This window comes from Arvicola amphibius, chromosome 4 (assembly GCF_903992535.2).
Source record: "Arvicola amphibius chromosome 4, mArvAmp1.2, whole genome shotgun sequence".
NCBI classification, from domain to species: Eukaryota; Metazoa; Chordata; class Mammalia; order Rodentia; family Cricetidae; genus Arvicola; species Arvicola amphibius.
Window position 1 is genome coordinate 37771485 of NC_052050.1, and position 25247 is coordinate 37796731.

The following is a 25247-nucleotide window of genomic DNA, read 5'->3' on the forward strand; positions in this document are numbered from 1 at the left end:
CTTAAGGATGCTGCAGCACATAAAAATTATATGACCTTTCCTTTATTTTTTCCTTTTTTTGAGACAGTAGTTCTGGAACTTTATGTAGACCAAGTTAGCCTTGAACTCACAGAGATCTGCCTGTCTCCCGAGTGCTGGGATTAAAGGCGTGCACCACCATGCCCTGCCCAGAGTTCTAATTTCAGTATTCATAAATAAAGTTTTATTAGAACAGAGCCTGGTTTGTTTACATTAATTTATGCCTCCTTTGGTGCTCTAAAGCTCTAAGAGCAAGTCTGAAGAGCTGCAAAGCCTAAAACATCTGGCATCTTGCTTTTAAACAAAAACCAAAAAAAAAAAAAAAACTTTGCCATCTCAATACAAAGAGTAATGGCCACTGAGATTTCTAAACAGGTTTTATGTGGAGGACTAATTTACTGTGGGAAGAGAAGAGAAAGTAGTCAAGACTAAAAACTCTCCACTCTAACAAAATCAGCATCGTCTTGACCTAACATATACAAAGGCTTCTACACAAGCTCTTTGTACTGAGTTTCTACATACAGAGATTTAAAAATAAAAACTTAGCTCATGAATTACTATCTGAGCTACAAATTATACTTAAATATATTGTCAAGGAAGTTATGTTGCTTTAAAAAAAGGGAGGGGGGGTCCTAGGCTGTTTAAGGTCCTTCTCCTTCAGCAGGGAAGAATCATTCAACCCCATTCAATTCCTGTGGGGTTGAAAGCACCTGTGGGATGCTCGCTAACGAACTAAAATGTTATAGGCTCTCTACCCATTCCCTTCCTCCTAAAAAGGTGAGTTTCCACTGTTCAATTAAGACAGAGTTTTAATAGGTAATCTATTAGATTGTAACTTCCTTATTAATAGTAGAAAATTAAACTTATGACACATATAACATTTACAGAATTTCAAATAGCCAGTCATCTACAACAATTCCATTGGAAAATTAAGTATCTAGCAATTGTTATCTCAGGGACTCAGTTTTAGGTTGGGAAGAGGCCACTAGGTAAAAATTAAGTACCATTTCACCTTATAATACTAATTTATATACAAATAATAAATGATGTTGACATACTGTTCTTTTTGATAATGAAGGCACATATAATATCATCATTTATCTTGGTAAAGTGAATAACTACCAAACAATCAAAAAAAAAAAACCTAGTATTAATTTTTTAAAAAGTCTTTAATGTCTCTTACAAAAATTTTCAAAATTATGAGACTTTGGGATATCTACAATATCAAAGAATATAGTATATTAAAAAAAGATATTAAAGCAAATTTGTGGCTCACTTGAAATAGGAGTACATTACATATAAGTTGTTTTTCATGTCACCTTAAGGGACATTCAGTCCCTAAGGACAGAACTGAACTGCTACTAACATATTAAGTATCAGACCACTGACAATTTCAATTCCCAGTAAACAAATTATTTCAAAGCCTATGTATTTCATAAATTTACAATCTATAAATTTCATCTCAGGACATAGACCAATTGGTTTTTCTTTATATTTTCAAGACCAATAAACTAACTTTACAAATATATTTAAAAATTATGGTAAAATCAGCTTTTATAACCTGTATTGTTATGAAACCAACATTAATAATTTAAAATTAGCAACGAGAAAAGCTAAATTTAAGGCTTCATACACCACAGCTACAATCATTAAAATTACAGAATGTTATGTGATATATTATTTCAATAATTGTGTTTAAGGAGAGACATACATTAAAAATTTCTTACATGTCTATCCCATCTTTCTACTCCGCTACTGCCTAATACTTTCCCAGCCCAAGGGAACTTTGACTTCCATATACATTAGCTTACCTTTTCATTGTTAAGATACTTTGATTTCCAGTTATCTTTTAAAGGAGTTTTGAGTCTAGCTCCAGTAAGAAAACCAATCAAGTAATTTAATCAAATCATAATCATGGTAGGGAGCTTTAATGGTGTTTAACATACACCATATAAAATACTATCAACACAGCCTCTTCTGAAGTGATTTACAACATATAAAGATTTCAAAATAAAGTTTTAATTTATTCTTTTTTCTACAACATAATCTCTGAAAGTCTCTTAAGTAAATGCCAAAACAAAAATAAGGAAACCACAAAGAGAAAGAGAGAAAATGAAGGTATCCGTATCTAACACTTACCTTGGTCCTGTCATAGGACCTCTTCCATCCTTGTCATATCCCCCACGCCCTCTACCTCCTCCCTGTGACCCGCCATATCCTCTATTATCTTCTCCATACCTACTCACATCACGACGGTCATCTATAAAAGGAAAATATAACACACAAAAATACTGTCACTTCAATTTTTTTATATTGTTGCAACAAACATCTCCTTACAATAGGCTGATTTTGAATTCTTGATCTTAAATAATTCTAATCTCATATAGGAATACTGATATATGCCACCATACCAAGAAACTACTGTCATTTCTTATTGTTTCAAATATAATTTTAACTGTCACTTTAAGCCACATAGTATGTCCTTTAAGAAAAGACACTAATACACCAAAATAAAATCCATCACACATCTGGAAATGTGTTTGGGAATTATATCTATATCAGATTACATTTTACTACAAAATCCTAGAGCAAATGGAATGATTTAAACTAAGCTAGGAACTTTGAATTCAAGAACTTTAATAACTTAAAGACAGAACTCTATCAAATTCTATTTTTTTTTCACCTCAAACACATTAAATTCAAGTCAAGCATAGGCAAACATTTTCAAACTGAAAAGACAGTTATTCAGACTATCTGCTTTTAGTCACTCTATTTATTATATGGCTGGGAATATAGCTCAGTGATGAATTGTCTACCTGACATATACGAAAGTGCTGGGATTCAATTTCTAGCACCTCCAAATTATTTTCCCCAGCAAAAATGTTTAATGACAACTTACTAGGAGCCAAGTCCAATCTAGATAATAAAGGCATTATGGGAGTGAGGGAGGTGTTGCGAGTTGGGGATGTGGAAAGACTTCTGTCCTTAAATCACTGAGTTTCATGGTGTGGTTTGAGTTCTATGCATCATAAGATATATAATGTGTTATGGGACAAGAGAAATTAATGACTATTCCTTCTTACATGAGATTAGAGGCTAGCATAGAACAACTTTCCCAAATCAAGTATTCCATCATCAAAAGAACTGACAACAAAGGATGGAGAGATGGCTCTATGGTTAAGAGCATTGCAACTCTTCCAGAGATCCTGAGTTCAATTCCCAGCAACCACATGATGTCTCACAGCCATCTATATTGGGATCTGATGCCCTCTTCTGGCATGCAGGTGTACATGCAGATAGAATACCATATACGCCTTTCTAACTCCAGCACTCGGGAGACAGAGGAAGGCTGATCTCTGTGAGTCTGAGGCCAGCTTGGTCTACAAGAGCTAGCTCCAGAACAGGCTCCAAAGCTACAGAGAAACCCTGTCTCAAAAAACCAAAAACAAAAAGAACACCATATAAATAAAATAAATCTTTAAAATTATTAGAAAATAAATAAATTAATAAAGAAAACTGACAACAAGCCTCCCAATACTTGGGAGGCAGACACAGGCCTCTGAGTTTGAGGCCAGCCTGATGTACAGAGTGAGTTTCACGACAGCCAGGGCTACAAAGAGAAACCCTTCTCAAAAATGAAACAAACAAAAAAGGAAAGAAAAAGAACTGACAACAGCATTGTCAGATGCTCAGAGTTTGAGACAACAGAGGAAATGTTATCAGTCGTCACAAGACCTGCCGATCTCTAGAAAGTTAACAACAACAAAAAAAAAATAGTGTGGATGACCATGAGAAATCTATGTCCTATCATCCCAAATTTTAAAACAATGAGTAAAATCCAAACTCAATAAACAATTCTGTTAAGGAATAAAGAAAAACTTAAGGGGCCATTATAATCTTACCTTGTGTGTGGTGGCTGTAGTTTTCCCTTTGTGAATGGTAAGACTGCTGGTTTTGATTATAGGAATCATGTTGCTGATAATTTGACTGCTCATCATATGAGCCTTGATGCTGATCATAGCCTGACTGCTGACCATAAGAATCTTGCTGACCATAGTCAGACTGGCCATATGAAGGTGCTCTTCCACCTTGGCTAAACAGAAATATCAAGAACATAAGACCTTATAGAATTGTTCACTGCAGCAAGTTAAAGAACACTAATATAAAAGGCCTAGACAGCTAGACTTCAGCAGTGTCTAATACTATGTTCTCACAGTAATTATTTGGTTCTTCAATCTAAGAAAGCTCATCAATGAAACACCCCTCCAAAAACAATTTCACTATCACTAAAAAGCGGAGAAGAAAGGTTGTTGCACTACACTGGGGAAAAACAAGCACTTTTGAATACTATTAATAAAGTAACTGGTTTTTACTTTCTTGAGTTAAAAGAAAAGTAAGATATTACCAAAATACAGTGATATGTATGATTCTTTAGCAAACATGGCCATTAAGTGATGAGTTCTCTTATTAGTTACACTGAAAGGTTCTGTTACTTCCTTTCAACATCATGTCTTTTGTATTTAATAGCCACACATGATGCCTGTCCTTTTGGTACTGGGGAGACAAGAGCATCATGACCTTAAGGCCAACCTAGGTTACGTAGACACTGATCTCAAAAAATGAGGGAAAAATGGAGAATTGTCTCAGTTCTTAACAGCCACACCTAATTTTGCAGAATACTACACAACCTATTCCAACTCCCAACTCAAAGCATCATAAAACTATAGTTTGAACACTAACTCTTTACTTAAAAACAGTCAAACATTTCTCTTTGCTTTACGTTTATTTCATGCTTTCAAACATACAGCCTTTATAGAGCATTTATCCTATGATCACACTTAGCAATAAAAGTTTTTTCCTAATACAGCATGGCTTCCAGATATTATTCCCTACATACGGTCTTTTCTACTTGCAGAGCACTTTTATAACTCTAAGATGAATAATTTGACCTCACAATTCTTTCCCGAGTTTTACTTAAATTTCATTTAAAGTACTCTGTCATTGCTGCCAGGAATGATTGGAAACCTCAAGCTCTGGTTCTTTTAACCTTCTTCACCTCTATAAAATAGAAATAACTACTAATGTTTTTTCATAGTGGTGTCTGAGGACCAACAACATTAGGGAATGTGGAATTAGTCGACCAAACAAAGCGCAATAAAAACTCCACTATGTAATAACACCAGTAGTTATTTCCATTTTACAGAGGCCTACATAGTTGTATGCCAGCCATGGCTACATAGTGAAACACTATTCCAAACGAAAAAGGGGAGGTAGGGCTAGAGAGATTGCTCAGCGTTTGAGAGCACTTGCTTTTGTAGAGGACCCAATGTCAATTCCCAACAACCACATGATGGCTCACAAAAATCTGCAAACCCAGTTCTAAGAGATGTATGCCCTCTTCTGGCCTCTGACCTCTGTGAGAACCATGCACACATGGTATACAGATACACGTAATACTTATAAATCAAAATAAATGCATCAAAAATATATTTATATATATTTTAAAGGTAATGCATCCAAATAGCACAAAAAAAATGTAGGATTTAAACACAGAGCTCAGTGGTAGAGTACTTATGGAGCACAGTAAAGTCCTGGGTTCTATTATCAGCACTACAAAGTAATCAAACGGAAATACAAAGGCAGGCTTGTACAATACAATTTCAATAGTTTACTGTTTCCTTACCCTCCCGATGATTCTGTGTTTTGTTGTTGTCCCTGGTTATTATATGATTGCTGGCCGTATGAGCTCTGCTTTTGATTCTCATAACTACCATAGGACTGTGAATAACCTAAAAATTAGATAAGAATACTATTTAGTGAAGGCTCTGATCCAACTCTCTAAAATAGCAATTTAACAAACCAGTCCAACCTGATTGATTTTGTCCATAACTGGAGTAACCACCATAGTTTTGTCCATACGAAGAATCAGTCGTTTGCCCATAGCCAGAATAGCTCTGAAATTCAGGTAAACATTCAAACTTTATTACGTACTAGATAAAATCACTATGTATAAACTTTATTAGTTATTAAATAACTATTTAAGGAAAACAACTAATTTTTCAACCTACTTGTGATGTCTGTCCATAGCCTTGACTGCCTTGATTTCCATAGGAAGAATAACTGTAAAAAAAAGTTAATACTTGAAAGATATATGCTTAAAAATATTGAAAAGTTTAATGAAAAACAGTCTTCAAAAGAACTTAGTGTTTGTCCTGCTTACATCTGAACTGTTTTCTGTCTAATGATTATAAAAAGTTATTTTTTTTTTGTTCTTAGTGAATGACTCAAAATAAAAGACCATTTAGGTTTAAACAATTCTGCCTGTTTCTTAGAATTTAAAATTGATGACCAACAACTAAAAACACAAATAAAGTCATTCCCAGACCTCCTGAATGTCAGTACCAAATGTTGCTGTCAAAATTTCTTACAAATAATATTTCTCCAGAGCTACAAAACTAAGAAAATTATACTTTGGGATAAATAACAAAACAGAAAGGCACTGAACAGTATCATTCTATAAACAGGCTTTTATTTAATATCAGGTACACAGATTTCTAATACTTAGAACATATAGTTTTTTGTAGCTAAAAATGATTATACAAATAACCATTCTGATGATCACATAGTGGCCCAAGCATTTAATTCCAGCACTCACAAGACAGAAACAGGCAGACCTGAGGCTAGCTTGGTCTACATAGCAAGTTCCAAGCATACCAAAGCTACACAGTAAGACCCTGTCTCAAAACAAAAACAAACAAGCATTACTAAGAATGTGTTATTTCCAAAAACTGCATGTTAATCCATAGTAATCTGAGAGAGAAAAAAAGGTACCTTTTTTGTTTGTCTTTTGAGACAGGGTTTCTCTGGCTGTCCTCTGTAGACCAGCCTCCAACTCAGAGATCCCGAGTGCTGAGATTAAATGCATGTGCTACCATGCATGGTTTTAAAAAGTAACTTTTAAGCCGGGCGGTGGTGGCGCACGCCTTTAATCCCAGCACTCGGGAGGCAGAGGCAGGCGGATCTCTGTGAGTTCGAGGTCAGCCCGGTCTACAAGAGCTAGTTCCAGGACAGGCTCTAGAAACTACAGGGAAACCCTGTCTCGAAAAACAAAAAAAAAAAAAAAAAACCAAAAAAAAAAAAAAAAAACAAAAAAAAGGAAAAAAAAATGTAACTTTTAATACTTCTTAAGCCAAATCTGAACAGATTAAATTCTTCATACTATTTGTTTGAATTGAATTCCTTTAACTTTCCAGAAAAAACAAAATATGGAACAAAAGTCCAGTACATATGCTTCAGTAATTATATCTATGCATGCCTCTAATTACTGAAACATGTGTGTATGTGTAGAGATAGATAGATATAGATATATCTCCAAAGTTCCAACAGGATGAAATTACTCTGTATCAAAACTGCCATGTAGTTTGATAAACATGCATTGTGTTATTGAATAAATATACCTCCTAAGACTTATCTTTTTAAAATTTTATCATGTAAGTACTAGCAAGTCAAAAAACAACTCTAAATATATGGCTCTTTAATACCCAAAGAAAAATATCTTCAAAATAAAACCTTTTATCTTAGAGCAATCAAAACTAAAATTCCTCAACTATTTTTTTTCCCCAGAATCCCATAACTTTTAAAAATACAAGCAATAAAAAAACACTTGCCAGGTACCTACTAAGAGGCTAGCACTCTCTTATAGGAGTAAAATCACATCAATTTTGTTTCTGATTTGCTTCTGACTATTTCACATTAAGCCTTCAACAACAGTTGGTAGTTAGGTTGAGCCGTTACTTCACGTAAGCGAAGAACAGTCTACCATCATATAGACATAAAAACAAACTTTCACTCTGAGCATCTTAGGACTTTTAAGAATTGCTAAACAATGTACTGTAGTGATTTAAGAAAATCTACTCTTGCTCTGGGTCTTCCTTAAAGTTCCACTGAAACTGGAGGCTGCCAACTGACCGAGGATGGCAGGGTTCAGTTGTCTTTCTTGTTCAAATAAATGGTTTAATGAAAGAAAGAAAGAAAAAAAAGAAAGAAAGAAAGAAAGAAAGAAAGAAAGAAAGAAAGAAAGAAAGAAAGAGAGAGAGGGGGGAGGAAGGGAGGGAGGGAAGGAGGGAGGGGGAAAGGAGGCAGGGATGGAAGGAGGGAGGGAGAGAGAGAGAGAGAGAGAGAGAGAGAGAGAGAGAGAGGAAGAAAATCTGCTCTAGGGATTAGAGCGATGGCTCAGTGGTTAAGAGCACTTGCTGCGGAATCAGATGTCCTGAGTTTGATTCCTAGTATTCATATATTGGCTCACAGCCATCTAACACCAGTACCACAAGGTCACAAAACCCTTTTCTAGCCTCCATGGGCACAGCATGTACATGATACACAGATATACATACAGACAGAACACCCACACAAATTATTTTTAAAATCACATTAGCATATTATATATCATGGAAAAGTAAATTTTTTTTCTAAGAACCTGTTTGATGCGAGTTTTACGAAATTCTCTAGGCAGAGGATGGCTCAGAGGTTAGGAGCACTGCCTACTCTTCCAGTGGACCTGGATTCAACTCGCAGCACTCACATCAGGGAGATCACAAACGTCTGTAACTATAATTCTAGGGGATCTGACACCTCTGACTTCCAAAGGCACTGGTATTCATGAGTACATACCCACACGCAGACATACACATAATTAAAAAATAACAATAAAAATTTTTAAAATTATTTAAATTCTTAATATCTAAAAGAATTTCTAAAGAAAAATTTCTACAATACCTAGGATTTCTGTCTTTATCCTCAAGGCATATATTTATTAATCAAACAGACTACTTAAAAAAGAAATGTTGCAAATACCCATTTATAAAGGCAAGCTCTTTCCCTGTTACCAAGCCTTAACAATTTAGTCACATATCCCCCCCACCCCACCCCTTATTTTTAAGATAGGGTCTTTCTATGTAGCCCAGGCTGGCCTCAAACTTTTGATAGTCCTCCTACCTCAAGTTCCTGAGTGCTGGGATTACAAGCCTGAAGTACTACTTCTAGCCTTATTATCTTAAGATATCCAGATAGCAAATTTTAGAGAGAAAATTGCATTATTTTTCTCAGTTTCAGCCTTTCATGATATTATGAAAACATATGTATACTTTACCTTTGCTGCTCACCCCCAGACTGACTGTAACTTCCAGAATCTAAAACACATAAAAAAAATTTTAAATCATATTTAAAATTTATGCTTCCCCTGAAGACCAACTTTAGTTTATGCAAATAAAACTAGCAACTGTCAAAAATTACATTAAGAAAAACTAAAGTCAGGCCTGCTGGCACACACCTTTAATACCAGTACTAATACCAGTACTCAGAAGGCAGAAACGGGGGTTTCTATAAGTTCAAGGCCAGCCTAGTTTACATTGTGAGTTCCAGGGAGCGAGAGGTGCAGTGAGGCCCTGTCTCAAAAAGACAAAATAAAATAAAAAAGTAAACACAAACACACACACACACACATGCACACAAAGAAAACTTAGAAATTAAATGTATGCATTGTTAAACCACTGTTTTAAAAGTATATGCTGGTGGTCACAAGAAAGTAAATATGAAATCATTGAAAATTCATCATTTAAAAACAAAAGACTCAACCAGACCATTCCTTTACTGGTACTGGTCAGCTGAGAAATTTGTGGAAATTAAAAGACTAACTAGAAAGTGGTTTCGGACAGTTAACACACAGAAGCTGTGTTCTAGATCTGGCCTAGGTCATACCTTATGCTGGCAGTTGAATTTGGTACTGTTTAGAGTCCCCGAGGTGATACTGGTTTTGAAGTTATGACGGGGTCATAGAGTAACTGAGGCTTGGCACTGTGAGGGGCCAGGAGAGGCCACTGCTGAAGGTATAGCCTCAGTAGCACTTGGAGCCCTGAAGGGACTGAAGGGGTCAAGAAGGGAAGTCTTGGCACCAAGAAAATACAGGACAGGCTATTGGTGAAAGTGCAACCCTGTTGCAGTAAAAGGCCCAGTATTTTGGAGATGCCAGTAGCATGGGCTGACTACCTAGAACCGCAGCAATAGTGGAGCAGTCAGCTCGAGCCAGAGAAGTGACCCAAGCCCTTTGGAGGAGTTCAGAAGATCATCAGTGGATCCCAGATACTGGATAGTTATTTATAGTGGAGTTTGGTTTTGCTGTGTTCAGACTGTAACTGTGCCTTGGTTCTTCCCTCTTGAAAAGTATTTTTTTTTTATTTTACAGAAGCCCACAGTTGAAAGACTGAATTTTTAAAGACATTTTAGGTTTTAAGAGACTTTAGACTTTTAAGTTATTTGTTTTATGTATGTGCGCTCTACATACCAGATAGGGCATCAGATCCTATTATAGATGGTTGTAGCCAAAATGTGGGTGCTGGGAATTGAACTCAGGACCTCTGGAAAAGCAGCCAGTGCTCTTAACCACTGAGCCACCTTTCCAGCCCCTAGATTTTAGACTTTTTAAAGATATTGAATTTTGAGTATTTGAATTTGTGAAGAACTATAGGACTTTTAAAGTTTATAAAATGTTTCATAGTGTGATGGTGATGTTAATGTGTGATCTGAGGGGGGGGGGGAAGGCTGTGGTTAAACAGTGATATTTGTGTGTCAAAGCGGCATGGAGTCATTTGTCCTGGATAGTTTTATGTCAACCAGACAAAGCTAGAGTCATCTGAAAAGAAGGAACCTCAATTGAGAAAATGTCTCCTTAAGACCCAGCTGCAGGACATTTTTTAAATTATTGATTGATGGGGAAGGGCCCAATCCACTGTAGATGGTGACATCCCTGGGCTGGTGGTTCTTGGTTCCATATGAAAGCAGACTGAGCAAGGCAGTAAGCAGCATCCCTTCATGGCCTCTACATCAGCTCCTGCCTCCAGGTTCCTGTCTTGTATTAGTTTCTGTCCTGACTTCTGCTACGAACAGATACTGTAAGTCAAACAAACCCTTTCCTCAAGTTGCTTTGGTCATGATGTGGGATGCCCCTCTGTAGGCTGTGAATATGTTTTATCACCACTGGCTAATGAAGAGGCTGCTTTGGCCTATGGCAGGACAGAATATAGCTAGGCAGGAAATCCAAGCAGAGAGACAGAGAAAAAGGCAGAGTTGGAAAGGCTCCAGCAGTTGCTACAGGAGTAAGATGCCAGAGCATTACTGGTAAGCCACAGGGCCCATGGCAATACAGATTACTAGAAATGGGTTAATTTCTATGTAGAGCTAGCCAGTAAAAAGCCTGAACCATTGGCCAAACAATACAATTAATATTAAGTCTCTGAACAATTATCTAACAAGTGGCTGCAGAAACCAGCAGGTAGGAGAGAAACTGGTCCAGTGGGAATGCACAGGAAAGAAAAAAGTCTACAGCTACATCAGTGTTTCAAAACAGCAACTCTAAACTCTAAAACTCTAAGACAACTAGGTATGTCCAACTTGTGGCCCAAATACTGGAATTGTAGGCTAGAGCCACAAATCCTGGCTTAAGAATTTCCTTTTAAACATCATTTACAGTAGCTTCAAGGACATGACATTTCAGCTGATGTTTGTCTGGTTACTCTCTCCATCTTACCTCCAACCTATTTAACATGCTTTATTTCTGAACAGCATTTATCTAAGTAATTTCTTAGCACTGTGCTTTTACCTTTGTGCTCTAGGTAGGTTGTTTTTTCGGTTTTCACTTGTACCTGACATCTTAAATTAGAATTTTCTATCTACCATAGCTTTTCTTTTTCCTTTTAACTCCTTTCCTACTTTCTACTACATTCTCTTTATATTCTATTTCCATGACCTTATAAATTTTGGCATATTTTCTTGACAAAATTCAAATTTATCAATCTCCATTAAAACATCCAGACTTTACTATCTTAATGCAAATCAAATTTTATGCCCTTATTTTCCTTGCAATTTTTATTCCTCTTCCTTTCTAGTCTTTGGCTATTTTTCCTCTGGACATTAGTCTAAAATCTTTTTAAGCAGACTTTTTATTTATGTGTCCATGAGTGAGAGCATGCACACATGCATGCAAGACAGAAGAGGGTGTCAGATGCTCTACAGCTAGAGACACGAATACTGGTAACCAACTCTGGTTCTCTGTGCCACGAGCAGCAGCGACAGCTCCAAGGTCCCTCTGCAAATTGTTTTTTATGGGTTATTATTTTATAATCTGTAATTTTATAGATTTTGAAATTATTTTTAGGCATTTTTGAAATTAATGCCTGATTAAAACTTTCAACTCTTTTAGGCTTGTCTGCCTTTAATCCCAGTACTGATGAGGCAGGTGGATCTCTGTGAGTTCCTGGACATCTAGAGCTAGTGAAGTCTCAAAATTAAAAAAAAGAAAGGAAAAGAAAGAAAGAAAAAAGAACAATTGAACTTTTCCAGCTTTTTTTTTTAAGGCAAGAATTTCCTATGTTGCTCATGCTGGCTTCCCCACTCAGCTTCCTGAGCACTGACGACAGTGCCCACCACACCCACCGACTTTCACTTTCACCTCTAGCCTTCTACAGGGAATTTGGAAAGACAGATTACAACTACATCTATAATTCTGCTAAGTTTGCTATTTCATTTTTCCCACCTTTGAAAATTATGTTTGGGAGAGGGGAAATGGCTCAGTAGGTAAACATACACAACATAAACTTGACATTCTGAGTTTAATATCTTGTAGCACAATCTTTGCCCTGACTTTCACAGGCACACCAAAGCACACACTCACACCCACACATTAATGTAATTTTTAAAAATTGTATTTTGTTTCTTTTTCAAATGTATGTGGCCTTTCCACATAATATGTTGGGTCTTTTTTTTTGGTTTTTCGAGACAGGGTTTCTCTGCAGCTTTAGAGCCTGTCCTGGAACTAGCTCTTGTAGACCAGGCTGGTCTTGAACTCACAGAGATCCTCCTGCCTCTGCCTCCCGAGTGCTCGGATTAAAGGCGTGCGCCACCACCGCCCAGTAATATGTGGGGTCTTAACGGTAATTGATTCTTTTTTAACTTTTTTCCAAATTTAACTTTATTCTATGTGCATTGGTGTGAAGATGTCAGATCTCTTAGAACTGGAGTTACTATAGACAGTTGTGAGCTGCCATGTGGGCACTGGGAATTGAACCTGGGTCCTCTGAAAAAGCAGCTGGTGCTTTTGACCACTGAGCCATCTCTCCAGTCCTGATTCATTCTTTCAGTTTTTTAATCTTCAACATAAAAACATTTGTTCTTATCCGATTTGTCATTTGTCTCATTTGACACCTGTTCCTAGTGTTCAATTTTTACCATGAACTCACCTTTTGAAAGGTTTACATTTCCTCAGATTCTTTGTGATCTGTGTTATCAGAATTCCTCCAGTTTTTCATTTTGTTTTACTTTTTAAAACCAGGAACCCAAAGATGTTAATCAGTCCAAATTTTTTATTTTTATGTTAAATCGTTTTAAGGTTTCCTAAAGGCTAAATGAGTAAAAGAAGTGAGAGGTTCCAGGCTACAAATTCCAAGATTCTACTGTGTCTAAGCTTCCTTGTTAACACTTACACTAGGATTTTTTTCCTCTGTTCATTTCTTCACTGAAGGACACAATCCTTCACATCAATTACCTGTAAACCCAAGATTTATAAGGGTTTCAGTTTCCCATTATTGGGCTAACAGTTCAAGGTTGCATCACCCACCCTTAGATAATAAAACCACCATACAAGACCTATACTCTGGGGGTAATTGCCAAAATAGCTTTATGCATATCATACTGGATTCTACTTCATTTTTACTATGGGTTTTACCCTTCCCAAATTTTTGTCTATATTTTTTTTGAGGTGCATATAGAGGATAAGATATCTTGAGCTGTCCTAATTGCTTGACTTTATTTTATATATAACTAATATTTTACTTGTGATTTTAATTCAAAAGCTCTGGTAATTCACCTTCGCAAATAACTTTGAATGTCACTGATAATAATTTTGACTTACTGACAAAATATTATGAATACATCTCTTTCCCCTGATGCAGGCAATCAAATCCTTAAGTTTTGTGCATGCTAAGTAAGCATTAATTCCAGCCCAAATGATTATATTTTAATATGTTTGAAATTCTGACACCACAAGCATCTGAATTAGTTGAGTCAAATTTCTAAGTGTAGTCTGGAATGTTTAAAGAATGTAACTTATTAATGTTACTAGTTGCTTAGGGGTGAATTTATTCTGTTAAGTATATTAATTTAAACATGCATTAAAAAACAAGTCAAAAGCATCACTTTTACACAAAAGTCAAAGTATTTTACACAAACATCACAAAACATGTTAGGTAGTTATAACACTAAAAAGATCTTAAAAGATTTTAACTTAAGCTTCTAAATTTTTCTATTGAAACTACTCAAACCTATAAAAATGTCACTGTCTTATATGAATAGTTACATTAAAAAAACCAACAGAGTTTGGGCAAGGTACAGCAAGCCTGTAATCCCACACAGAAGACTGTTTAAGATGATGAATTAAAGGCCAGCCTGGAGATACACTGGAAGATCCTGTCCAAACAATCCCGAGTTGTTACTGATCACCGCTTGCACTAATTTTGGCAAATTTCTACATGAGAGTAGAATTTTAATTTTTTTACAGTCATGGTTAACCTACATATACCCTTTCTAAGGAAGCATTTGTACATATTCTTTTGGACCTTTACCAGGTATCATGATGAATTATGTACCTGGTAGCAGACATACCAATGTCTACTTTGGAATAATCCCTTGTCTGAAAAAGAATTAAACAGAATTTGAAGAGCTAACTTCAGTACAGTTCAGCCCTGTCCATCAGACAGATATCCTACTCCCACCCCCAAAAGCTTAGAGCCCCTCAGAATCAACGCTAATCTAAGGAAAGATTATCATTCCCCTGCCCAGTCTTTCCTACTCATTTGAAATCGTCTCCCAGTGCTGCTGCCTTGAACGAACGAACACGAACACACGAACGAACACACACACACACACACACACACCCTGGTGGACTGGGGAAACCTTTTAAAAAGGACTGCTAGTTAACATAAGTGTAAAAAAAACTAGTGGGTGTATGGTGCACGCCTTTAATCCCAGCACTTGGGAGGCTGGGGCAGATGGATCTCTGAGTTCGAGGCCAGCCTGATCTACACATTAAGTTTCGGGACAGCCAAGGATACATAATGAGATCCTGTCGCCAGTAAATAGGTAAATGTAAAGCTACCAAAGGGCATATTTCATTGCAGCCATATGGCTTTCGGCAATGTCCCTCGGAAGGAAAGCACGAATTCATGCTGGCTTCTAAGATCAAGTGGCTATCTGGGTCTGTCTCTGCCACCTGTAAATGTAGCCCAACAATAAAGGCCCTTGTGTGATCAACTGGACCTGTTAGAATCAGGACTTTTAAATTCTGGTTTAACAGGATTCAAACTGGCTGTCCGGGAGGGGTAAATGCCTCTCTTCCACACATCCGTGGCCTCCATAAATATCACTTCGAGGAAGACGCTGTCTTTCCTCTGGTCTCTCTGTTCTAAGAGAAATGCCACGAAGACCTCAAAGTGCTCACCGTCAACTGTCAAGGCTCACTTTTCGGTGCAGGAGATGAAAGGTGGGGAAGGGAGTACAAAGGTGAAGCCGGATACGCACCCCCCCCCCCGTCAACCCCAATCAATCCCGGTGGTTACAGCAGAGGGAATGACCCGGACGAGCGGGTTGCGTGTAATGGCAATGTGCTGTGCAAAGGGCTCCCCAAGCCTCGGACCCCCACCTGATGAACGGGTGAGTCGGGAAGGGCCCAGCTCCACTTCTCGGATGGGGAAACTGAGGAACGAGGCGGCGAGACAACCGGCCAGAGGCCTCGCTGAGAGACCCGAGGCGTTCGCAGCGGAGGACCAGGAGCTGATGCTCACATCCCGACTTCCCCCGCCCCTGCAATGGAGCAGGCGGGCCTCCGCCCCCCACCCCCCAACTCACACACACCCCCTCCCCGGGGTGTTGCGCGTCTCCGCAGGTTCCAAGGGCAGGGTCAAAAGACGGGGCTCCGGAGCTCTCCCGCCGCGATTCGTAGCCAGAGAGCGTTGGGAGCGTGCGTGCCTCCAGTCCAACATGGCGGCGCCGCGGCCGCCCCCCACCCCCACCCCCGAGCCTCCCTCGGGCCGGAGGCTTTCCCTCGCCGCCCTCCGGTGGGCGGGAAGGCGGCCCGCACCCGCCGAACCCCTCCTCGCCGCTGCCGCTGCTCGCCGGAGGTGTCACCTACCCGACATGCCTAACAGCCGCGGCGCGGAGCCCCCACGGCCCGCGGAGAACAAGGAAAACGAAAAGCCAAGCGGCGCGGCTGCTGAAGCTGTTCTGAGGGCGGCGCGGCGGGCTGAGGCCGACTGCGGGACCTCGGCAGCCAATCAGCGCGTGGCGGGCGATACCACCGCGCCGCGGCCGGAGGGGTGGTCGTTCCCCGCTCCGGTCCGCCGACCCCTGAGTCTCTCCAGGATCGCCCCTCCGCGACCGTACCATTATTGAGAGGGAACTGAGAAAGGAAAGTACCAAAGCCCTCGTGGGGCTAGGGGCGCACCGACTCGCTCCGTCCCATTTACATCCCCAGTTCTAATTGTTTGGGACGGGCAGAATTGTGAGCTGTGAAAGCGAAAGAGGAGGCGCCCTTTTTCCCAGTCAGAACTATTGGCCTGGGAAACGGGTGTCTTTCCTCTAACGCCGGGAATGGTGTGACCGGCCTCGCTCTGGCTCTGGTTGCAGAGCTTGAACCACTTGGGGGCGTTCCGAGTCTGAGGAGCGCGCGGGACGAAAGTCGTGACGAGCTCGGTACCCCATCACCTCCAGGCTTGCTCGAACTGCCTTGTCCGGTAAAAGACAAGGTGAGACGAGGACAGAAACGCGAGTTCAGTCTAAATCACGCACAGACCTAACCCCGGGGATAAGGTGGTGTGGGAATCGCGCTTTCTCAATCCTATATAATAACAGCTATTCGTCGGCGTCTTACATCATCTCATTTAATTCGCGTAGCAACTGATGAAATATTTCCTCCTGCTTGCGGATGAAAACGAACAGACTGAGGTCGTGTGGCTAATAAGGGCAAAGGTGGAATTTGGAAGTCTAGTAACCCAACCCCACTGCTGAGGGCTTTAACCTAACGCTGTACATTAAACTCTGTTGGAGAAAGGGTTGGAAAACGAGAAGGACATTTCCCCAGTGAGTGACATCTGAACCAAAGCCTGAGTGATGAGTTAATCAAATTGAAGAAGTGGGCAAAAGATCTGTCCAGAGTTGTAGAACAAGTAACTTGATATGTTTGGAGTGTCGCCTGCAGGGGAGAATACTAGAATATGCCAGAAAAGTAGGAGGCTAAATAGCAGAGGCCTTGTAGTTTGAACTTTATCCTGAAGGCAGTGGATCCACCCACTAGAGACTTCAGAAGGGTGAGATCAGATACGTTTTTCCCAGCTGTAGAATGAAGAACAGATTGGAGATGAGAGACGTCTAAAAGTGTGTGTGTGTGTGTGTGTGTGTGTGTTGAGAGGAGAGGGGACTGAGAATATTGCTCAGTATTAAAGCCTGTCTTAACATGCTTGAGTTCCTGGGTTCAATTCCCAGCACTGGTAAAAAAAATTTTTCAGCCCATCGAAGTAGCACATGCCTATTAATCCCAGCATTCAGGGGGCTGAATTCGAGGCCAACCTGGTGTACATGGTGAGTTCCAGGACACACAGGGCTACAAAGAAAGACCTTGCCTCAAAACAAAATTCAAAATTTTAAGCAGAGAGATCACACCACTGGCCAATGCAGTGGTCATAGTGAGAGATCATAGTGCACTGGACTCAAAGTAGCTGTGGAGGTAAGGACAGAAATCACAGGCACACTTAGGAGGAAATGGTGATCAGTGCATATGCAAGGAGCTGGTGCAGAGAGTTTTAGGTTTTCTGTATACACAAATGGGCAGGTGGAGGTGTCACTCACTGGGATAGGGACCATGGGGAACAGATTGGGATGGAGTAACAAGTTCAGAACTGATACTTGAGGTCAGAAAAGGGCATGAGGTCATTTCTCCTCATTATGCCCTCAACTGTATAGACAGAAGATTAAAAAAAAAATCCAGATGGGTACAAGCAAGCAAAGCTAAAGAAATAAGTCTTTCACTACTATGAGCCATATAACTTGAGCATCTGTAATGAGGAAAATAACCCAGAGGAGAAGAGCTTTTTCTATAGCAGGAGAGATTCAGGCCTCAGGAGGAAGAAAGAGATCTGGGTTAGTTTTTTGCTTTTGTTTTGTTTTTAATTTTTAAAAAAAAAACAGTGTTGTTCGGGCTGGAGAGATGGCTCAGCGGTTAAGAGTACTGACTGCTCTTCTAGAGGACCCAGGTTCAATTCCCAGCACCTACATGGCAGCTAACAACTGTCTGTAACTGCAGGATCTGACACCCTCACACAGAGATACATGCAGGCAAAATCTAATGTATATAAAATAAAAACAAATAAGTTATTTTAAAAAATGTTCATCTTTGACTGCTTACGTTTATATCCTTATTTATTCACTTATTCATTCAGTCTCCCTTTCCTAAGGCCTGCTCTGTGTGTAGAACCTTGGAAGTCCTAAAGACAGACACATACCCAGATGCCACCCTCCAGAAACGACAGTCGCATAATTGGCATGGTGCAGACCTATAGTTCCTACCGGTTATTGGAACTGAATGTTCTAGAGTTGGAAGATGTTCTAAAAACAGGACACTTCCTCTATAGGAAGGTAGGGTTATCAAGGAAAGATCCTGCATGAGGTGCCTCCTGAGCCAAGCTTTGAAGGAAAATCAGGAATTAGCTGGTGGATATTCCAAGCAGAACAGGCTGCATTGGTGATCCTGAGGAAGAGCCCTGATTGGCTTGTCACTGGGGTTGTAGGGATGGGGGATGAGAAGAAATGCCGTGTCAGAAGTGGGCACCATGTAGACATGGAGATACATGTGTATAATCCCAGCACACGGGAAACTGCTGCAGGAGGATCCTAAGTTTGAGGCCAACTTGGACAACAAAGACAGTGTCTCAAAAGAAGGGGCAGGCAGAAGCTGCTCTGAAAGGCCTTGTATGCTTTACGGTTGACTTTGGGCATCACAGTGTAAGAAGGGAGAAACTTGAGGGCCAGTGAAGTGGCTCCTCGGGGAGCCACTTACCACCAGACCTGACACTGTAAGCTTTTTCCTTGGAACCTGCATGGTAGAAGGAGAGAACCGACTCTTGCATATTGTCCTCCGACCTCTGCATGCATTAAATAATGATCAGTTAATTAATTAAAGAAGAAAAGTGGGAGCTTCTGAGGAAGTTAACTTAGGAGTGACAGTTTTCTGTATTCATTATCTCATTTTCAGGACAGACTTGTGAAATAGGAATTTGTATTTTGTAGATGATAACACTGAAACTCAGAGAGGTGAACATGTTGATCAAGATCACATGGCCAATTAGGAATAGAAGCAGAGCTCCTGCCAGCCTTTGAACTGAGGTCAGTGATCTGTGCAATGTCCCTGTTCTCCAAACTCGAAACTCCTCCCATGTCTACTCTGTTCCAGGACCTTCTCTACCACAGATGAAGCCCTGTGCCTTTCTGCCTTCCAAGCATTTGCCCCATAGACGAATTGAGTGGGCCCTGATGATATCTACAGCAAGCTTTCATCTTCACCCATTTAATGCTTCATGGTGACTTTCCCTTCTCTAGTGACATCCACTCGCCTGGCTTTGTCTACACACTGAGAGGAGAGAACAACGGCTTCAGCACAATGTTTCTGGGAAGTCTCATTTCTGGGCCTGTTTGCCCCTGATCTATTCCCCATGGCCTCACAGAAGGTCCTGCCCTCTGCAACCCCCTCACCCACCCCATAATGGGTGGGTGTTGGGTTGGCTGTATGCCCAGCAAGATATAGGCACTAGGTTTAATCCTCAACCTTGCAAAAAATTACTTTAAGTTAAATATTGTGTAATTACTACCACTGGAATTGGTACGTAAGAGGCTGGGGAGAAAAGTACAAAGATCAGTGTTAAGATCCCCAGGACCCAGCCGGGTGGTGGTGGCGCACGCCTTTAATCCCAGCACTCGGGAGGCAGAGGCAGGCAGATCTGTGAGTTCGAGGCCAGCCTGGTCTACAAGAGCTAGTTCCAGGACAGGCTCTAGAAACTACAGGGAAACCCTGTCTCGAAAAACCAAAAAAAAAAAAAAAAAAAAAAAAAAAAGATCCCCAGGACCCATGTAAATGCTGGGCCATTACGATGGTCTGCCTGGAATCCAGCATTTGGGAAGCAGACCCAGAGCCCAGGGCAAGCTGACTAGCTAGAGTAGTCAAATCAAATGTGTTCCAGTTTCAGAGAGAGACCCTGCTTCAGTAAATAAAATGTAGAGCAATGGAAAAAAAAATTGGACTTTAACCTCTGGCCTCTTTATGTGGCAATTTTCTCAACATTCTACCTGCAGAAACTCTTCTTAAGATAGGAGGTAAAAGCCGGGCGGTGGTGGCGCATGCCTTTAATCCCAGCACTCAGGAGGCAGAAGCAGGCGGATCTCTGTGAGTTCGAGGCCAGCCTGATCTACAAGAGCTAGTTCCAGGACAGGCTCCAAAGCCACAGAGAAACCCTGTCTCGAAAAATTAAAAAACAAAAAAAAAAAAGATAGGAGGTAAATAATTCCAGACAACTTCTAGAAGTCCTGGAAACTGGCCAGATTCACCAGGCTTTTTTTTCCTTAAGACTTTGTAAGTGACTCTTGAGTGTTGCTCTCAGGCAAGCCAAGCTGCAAAGAGGATTCTCAGACAAGCCCAGCTTCCTGGAAGAGGCTCAAACTATCTGAGGCACTAGGAAAAGACACATTCCAGCCTGTTGAGCTGCCTGCAGGCTGTGCAGTGTACACCAGGTTTCCAGCTTTTGTGAGCTGGCACCCCTGCTAGAGTGGGTTTTGGTGATGTAGCTGTCTTCAAGTGATTTCTGTTCCTATAAGTCATAACCCCACCTCCATACTTTCTGTAAATGTAAACAACCCCAGTGGAACTCATTGGCTCACCAAGTTGTACTTTGGTGTATCCATACATTGGTCTGTATTCCCCTTTCTAGAGTGAACAAGTGTGTGTGTTTATCTTTCCAGGAAAAGTTTGTCACATCATACCTCTGCATATGCATGTGCACCTGTGCACACACACTTAATACATATACCAAATACACACACACACACACACACACACACACACAAAACATAGCATTTGTCAATGGGAAACTGATAAGAAATCAGACTGGAGACGAAACACAAGGAGAAATGGAGGTCACTCCACGGGGAGTTAGCTGAGCTTCAGGTTCCACTGGAGGAAGGGAAATGTTCAGAGCCCTGATCCCTGGCTTCAAAACCCACCCCGTCCCTTTGTCCTTCCAGTTCATGGCTACTATAGTCTTATTACCACTGATAATTTCTATGTTGCCTCTGCTGCCAGGTTAGCTCCCCAACTCTTCCATCATTGATGCAAGCCTTGCAAGGACATTTTTAAGGACTGGAGATTTAAGCAGGGTGAGAGGAGAAGCTGTCAGAGAGAGCTATTTGAGCAGAGGTGTGACCTGTTTGGCCAGGATTTCTCTGGCTGCTTTTTTCAAAATACAGTCAACTACAGGACACACAAGTAGAAGCCAAATGAAGTAATTGCTCAGAAGAGTCACACGGAGGCCGCAGTGTGATCCTGTGGCAGTCACAGGATTCGAGGCTTTCCAATTTTTTTAGTTTGTTCTGTGATATGTAGCATACTTCTCTCTGAACCTAAAGCACCCCATCACAATACCTAAAACAGTAGGCATTTTTTAAAAAGCTTATTTATTTTGACTTTATGTGTATTGAGTATTGTGCCTACATGCATGCATGTGCATCACATGCATGCCTGGTGCCTTCAGAGGTCAGAAGAGGGCATTAGATCCCCTGGAACTGGGGAGTTCTAGACGATTGTGAGCCACCATGTGGGTGCTGAGAACTGAACCTGGGTCCTCTGGAAGAGCAATAGTCTTAGCAACTAAAGCCAACTCTCTCTCCCAGCTCTGACAGTATGCATTTTTTAAAAGGAAGTGGGGGTGGAAGGCTGTGTGCAATGAATGCATAAATAGGAGTAGCACCACACAGAAATGGCCTGCCTTTCTGGCTTGTGTGTGAACTCCTCCAACTTGAAGAGCTTATCAAGAACTGTCCTATGGCTCCCAGGAGGCACAAGTGAGTGTCTCATGAGTGTTTGCTGAAAGGACAGCTGCTCCGTGCCAAGTGCCACAGGCAGTGTGTACCCATTGTTGGCACTCTACCCCTTGCAAGGGAGGTGTCCCTGGGACCCTCCTGCAGCCTTCCTCGAGAGCAGGCCTTCCAGCTGCAGCAGGCGGCTACCCAGTCCTCCCACCATGGCAGGCGCTTCCTGTTTAGGGTGGAAAGGAACCAGACACTTTCCTGTTAGCCGGTCTCTTAAGCAAAGCAGCAGCTGCTAGCAAGTGACTGGCCCAGTCTTGCCGGCCAGATGCCTGGCGGGCAGACAGCCTTTATGTGGAAGGGAAGTGGGGCACAATGCCAGACTGGCCCAGCTTTTATTGTGTTCCTCGCAAGTCCCCAGGGTCCTGGTGTGAGTAAAAAACAAACCAAGAAGAGGCCTAGGCTTTTACTAGCTGTGATGAGGGATGGGGCAGTGGGGCTGCTCTGAACTGAGCACTGCTGGGAAGAAGTGCTGTGATTGTTCTGCAGTATGTCGTCTGGGCTGTGAGCGGACCCGGGTATGGAAACTGCACAGGGTTGGGGTGAACACTTGTGTCTCTGCAACCCATCACCAGTACTTGGCAGGATTCAGGTTACTAATGATCCTGCTCACTCATTGCTTGTCAGGGGCTTGGGGAAGAAAAAGACAAGAATTCTCTTCGTCCCCCTTGAGGAATGGTAGAAGCTCAAGAGTTGTTAATTTTTCACACAATGTGAAAAATAGCCAAGATTCAAAGCCAGGTCTGCCTCATGTCTTGCTTTTCCCTGATCAGAGAGAGAGAGAGAGAGATCCAAAAGTACATAGGCAGGTGCACTTGTGAAGGTGCCTAGACTGAGAAGGCCATGCCCACTGTGCTGGATAGGGGGGCTTCCCTCTGTTATAGGCAGAGGTGATTGCTAGAAAGTGGGGAATTGCATCGCTAAAAGCTCAGCCAGTGGTAAGTCATTTTTCCACCAAAGCCCGCACCACCCAAGGGAAGTCTTGCCAGCTCCCTCCAGCTCCTCTCCTGTTCTCACTAGTCCTCAGGTTTTGCTGGTTTTGAGACTCCTTGAGGCTGGTCCTCCTGTGGCTGACTTACTTGGGAGCTCTGAATCCATCCCTTCTGATAGAATCTACATTGTGTTCTGCACACTTCCTGGGGAGGAAGAAAGTGCAAAGACAACGCTGGCTGTTCTTGTTGTCATGCAGAGAGAAACTGAGGCCTAAAGGTCCCATGTCCTGGTTTATACATCTTGCCTGGTTCAAGGGACCTGCTGTGACCCTCTGCCAGAACAGGAGGAATGGCCACTGACAGCTACTCCCCTTGGCACACAGCAGGCCCAGGCCTGGCATGAATTCCAGAGTTCTGTCCACTCTGGGAGGATTGGGAGGCTCTAAGGAGCTGAGCCAAACCCCAAGTTCTGCAGGAGGAAGGGAAGGGGGAGGCAGCTCTCTTTGAAGAGGACACGTGGTAAATGCTACCAACACTGCTGGGTCAGAATCAGAAACCACCCAGCAAAGACGGGGTAGGAAGGAAGACAAAAACAAAACCATTGGAAAAACTCAGAGCTGATTTCCTCTTGGGCACTGCTGGTATTTAGTGTTTAGTGATTTTTTTTTTTTTTTTTTTTTTTTTTTTTTTTTGGTTTTTCGAGACAGGGTTTCTCTGCAGCTTTAGAGCCTGTCCTGGAGCTAGCTCTTGTAGACCAGGCTGGTCTCGAACTCACAGAAATCCGCCTGCCTCTGCCTCCCAAGTGCTGGGATTAAAGGCGTGCGCCACCACCGCCCAGGTGTTTAGTGATTCTTTAAGTCTGCAGTAAGCCTCAGGAATCTGAATGTTTCTGGAAGGGAAAAGGGGGGTTGTGTTATGGAGACTGAACCCAGGGCCTTGTGCTTGTTGGGCAAATACTTAACCTCTAAGCTATAGCCCAGCCCAGGAATCAGAATTTTTAGTAAGTGTTTCTGTGAGGGACCGAAGAACCATATTTCATGCATTTCACTTGATGTATGATAGTGCTGTGTTCTAGAGTTACACCATTCAGGTTTGAATCCTGCCTCCATTACTAGAACTATAACCTTGGGCAAATGATAGACTCTCTGAGCCTCATTTTCCTCATCCTTTAAAGTAAGAATACGTGGGATAGTAGCTTTCTCCTAAAGAAGTCACAGGGTCTTTCTGTGTAGCCCCAACTGTGTGGAACTGGCTCTGTGGACCAGCCTGGTTTTGAACTCACAGATACCCACCTGCCTCAGCCTACCAAGTGCTGGGATTAAAGGCATATGCCACCACACTTGGCTCTCCACCAGAAGAGATTTCTTTTAGGGGCTGGAGAAATGGCTCCACAGTTAAAAGCACTGGTTTGTCTTGCAGAGGGCTGGGTTTCATTTCCAGCACCTACATGGCAGCTAACAACCGTTTGTAACTCCAGTTCTACTCAATCTCATGCCCTCGTTTGCCCTCCAAAAACACTGCACACATGTGATGGACATACATACATAAGTACAGGTAAACCATATATATAAAAAGTTAAAGATCTTCATTTTAAAATATTTAATTTTAATTATGTGTGTACATGTGGCTGTGTGCACATGGATGCTAATGCCCTCAAAGGTCAGAAGAGGGTGTCAGATCCCCTGGAACTCTAGTTATAGATAGTTGTGAGCACCACCCAATGTGGGTGCGGCAAGTTGAACTACTATCCTTTACAAGGGCAGTTAAGTGCTCTTAACCACTGAGCCATTACTCTAGGCACTGATGTGGGGGGGGGGGGATCTTGTTGCGGTTGTTTGTTTGTTCCCATAATAGCACAAAGGAGACAAGGTAAAATGGAACAAGGTAGCTCCCAAACTCAGCAGTGGTACTAGTGTGGATGGGATTGTCCTGGGATTCATAGAAAGAGAATCAGCTGTCTGTGTGGCCAAGCCTGTATTCTTCCAGATGCTTGGTTATCTAGAGATCCACAGCTCCCTCTTTCCCTTTCTCAATAGTGCAGCTGAAATGGACTCTGGGTGTGCTAGAATG

General features: G+C 41.4%; 1 protein-coding gene and 1 long non-coding RNA gene across 2 annotated transcripts in view; one reads left to right on the plus strand and one right to left on the minus strand.

The window, feature by feature from the left end:
• The window catches only part of Taf15 (TATA-box binding protein associated factor 15), a 32193-nt gene extending 15824 nt beyond the window's left edge, over positions 1–16369 (minus strand). The window contains exons 1-7 of the mRNA XM_038325312.2: positions 16253–16369; positions 9167–9206; positions 6087–6138; positions 5888–5972; positions 5702–5807; positions 3921–4111; positions 2158–2278 (exon numbers count right to left, since the gene is read on the minus strand). Coding sequence (XP_038181240.1) covers positions 2158–2278; positions 3921–4111; positions 5702–5807; positions 5888–5972; positions 6087–6138; positions 9167–9206; positions 16253–16259 — 602 coding nt within the window. The 5' untranslated portion in view covers positions 16260–16369. The remainder of the gene's footprint in view (positions 1–2157; positions 2279–3920; positions 4112–5701; positions 5808–5887; positions 5973–6086; positions 6139–9166; positions 9207–16252) is intronic.
• A 185-nt stretch (positions 16370–16554) lies between these two features.
• On the plus strand, positions 16555–20125 carry LOC119811371. Its single transcript, XR_005284980.1, has 3 exons — positions 16555–16865; positions 19402–19497; positions 19711–20125. It is a non-coding gene; the product is annotated as an uncharacterized LOC119811371 (long non-coding RNA).
• The last annotated feature ends 5122 nt before the right edge of the window (positions 20126–25247 follow it).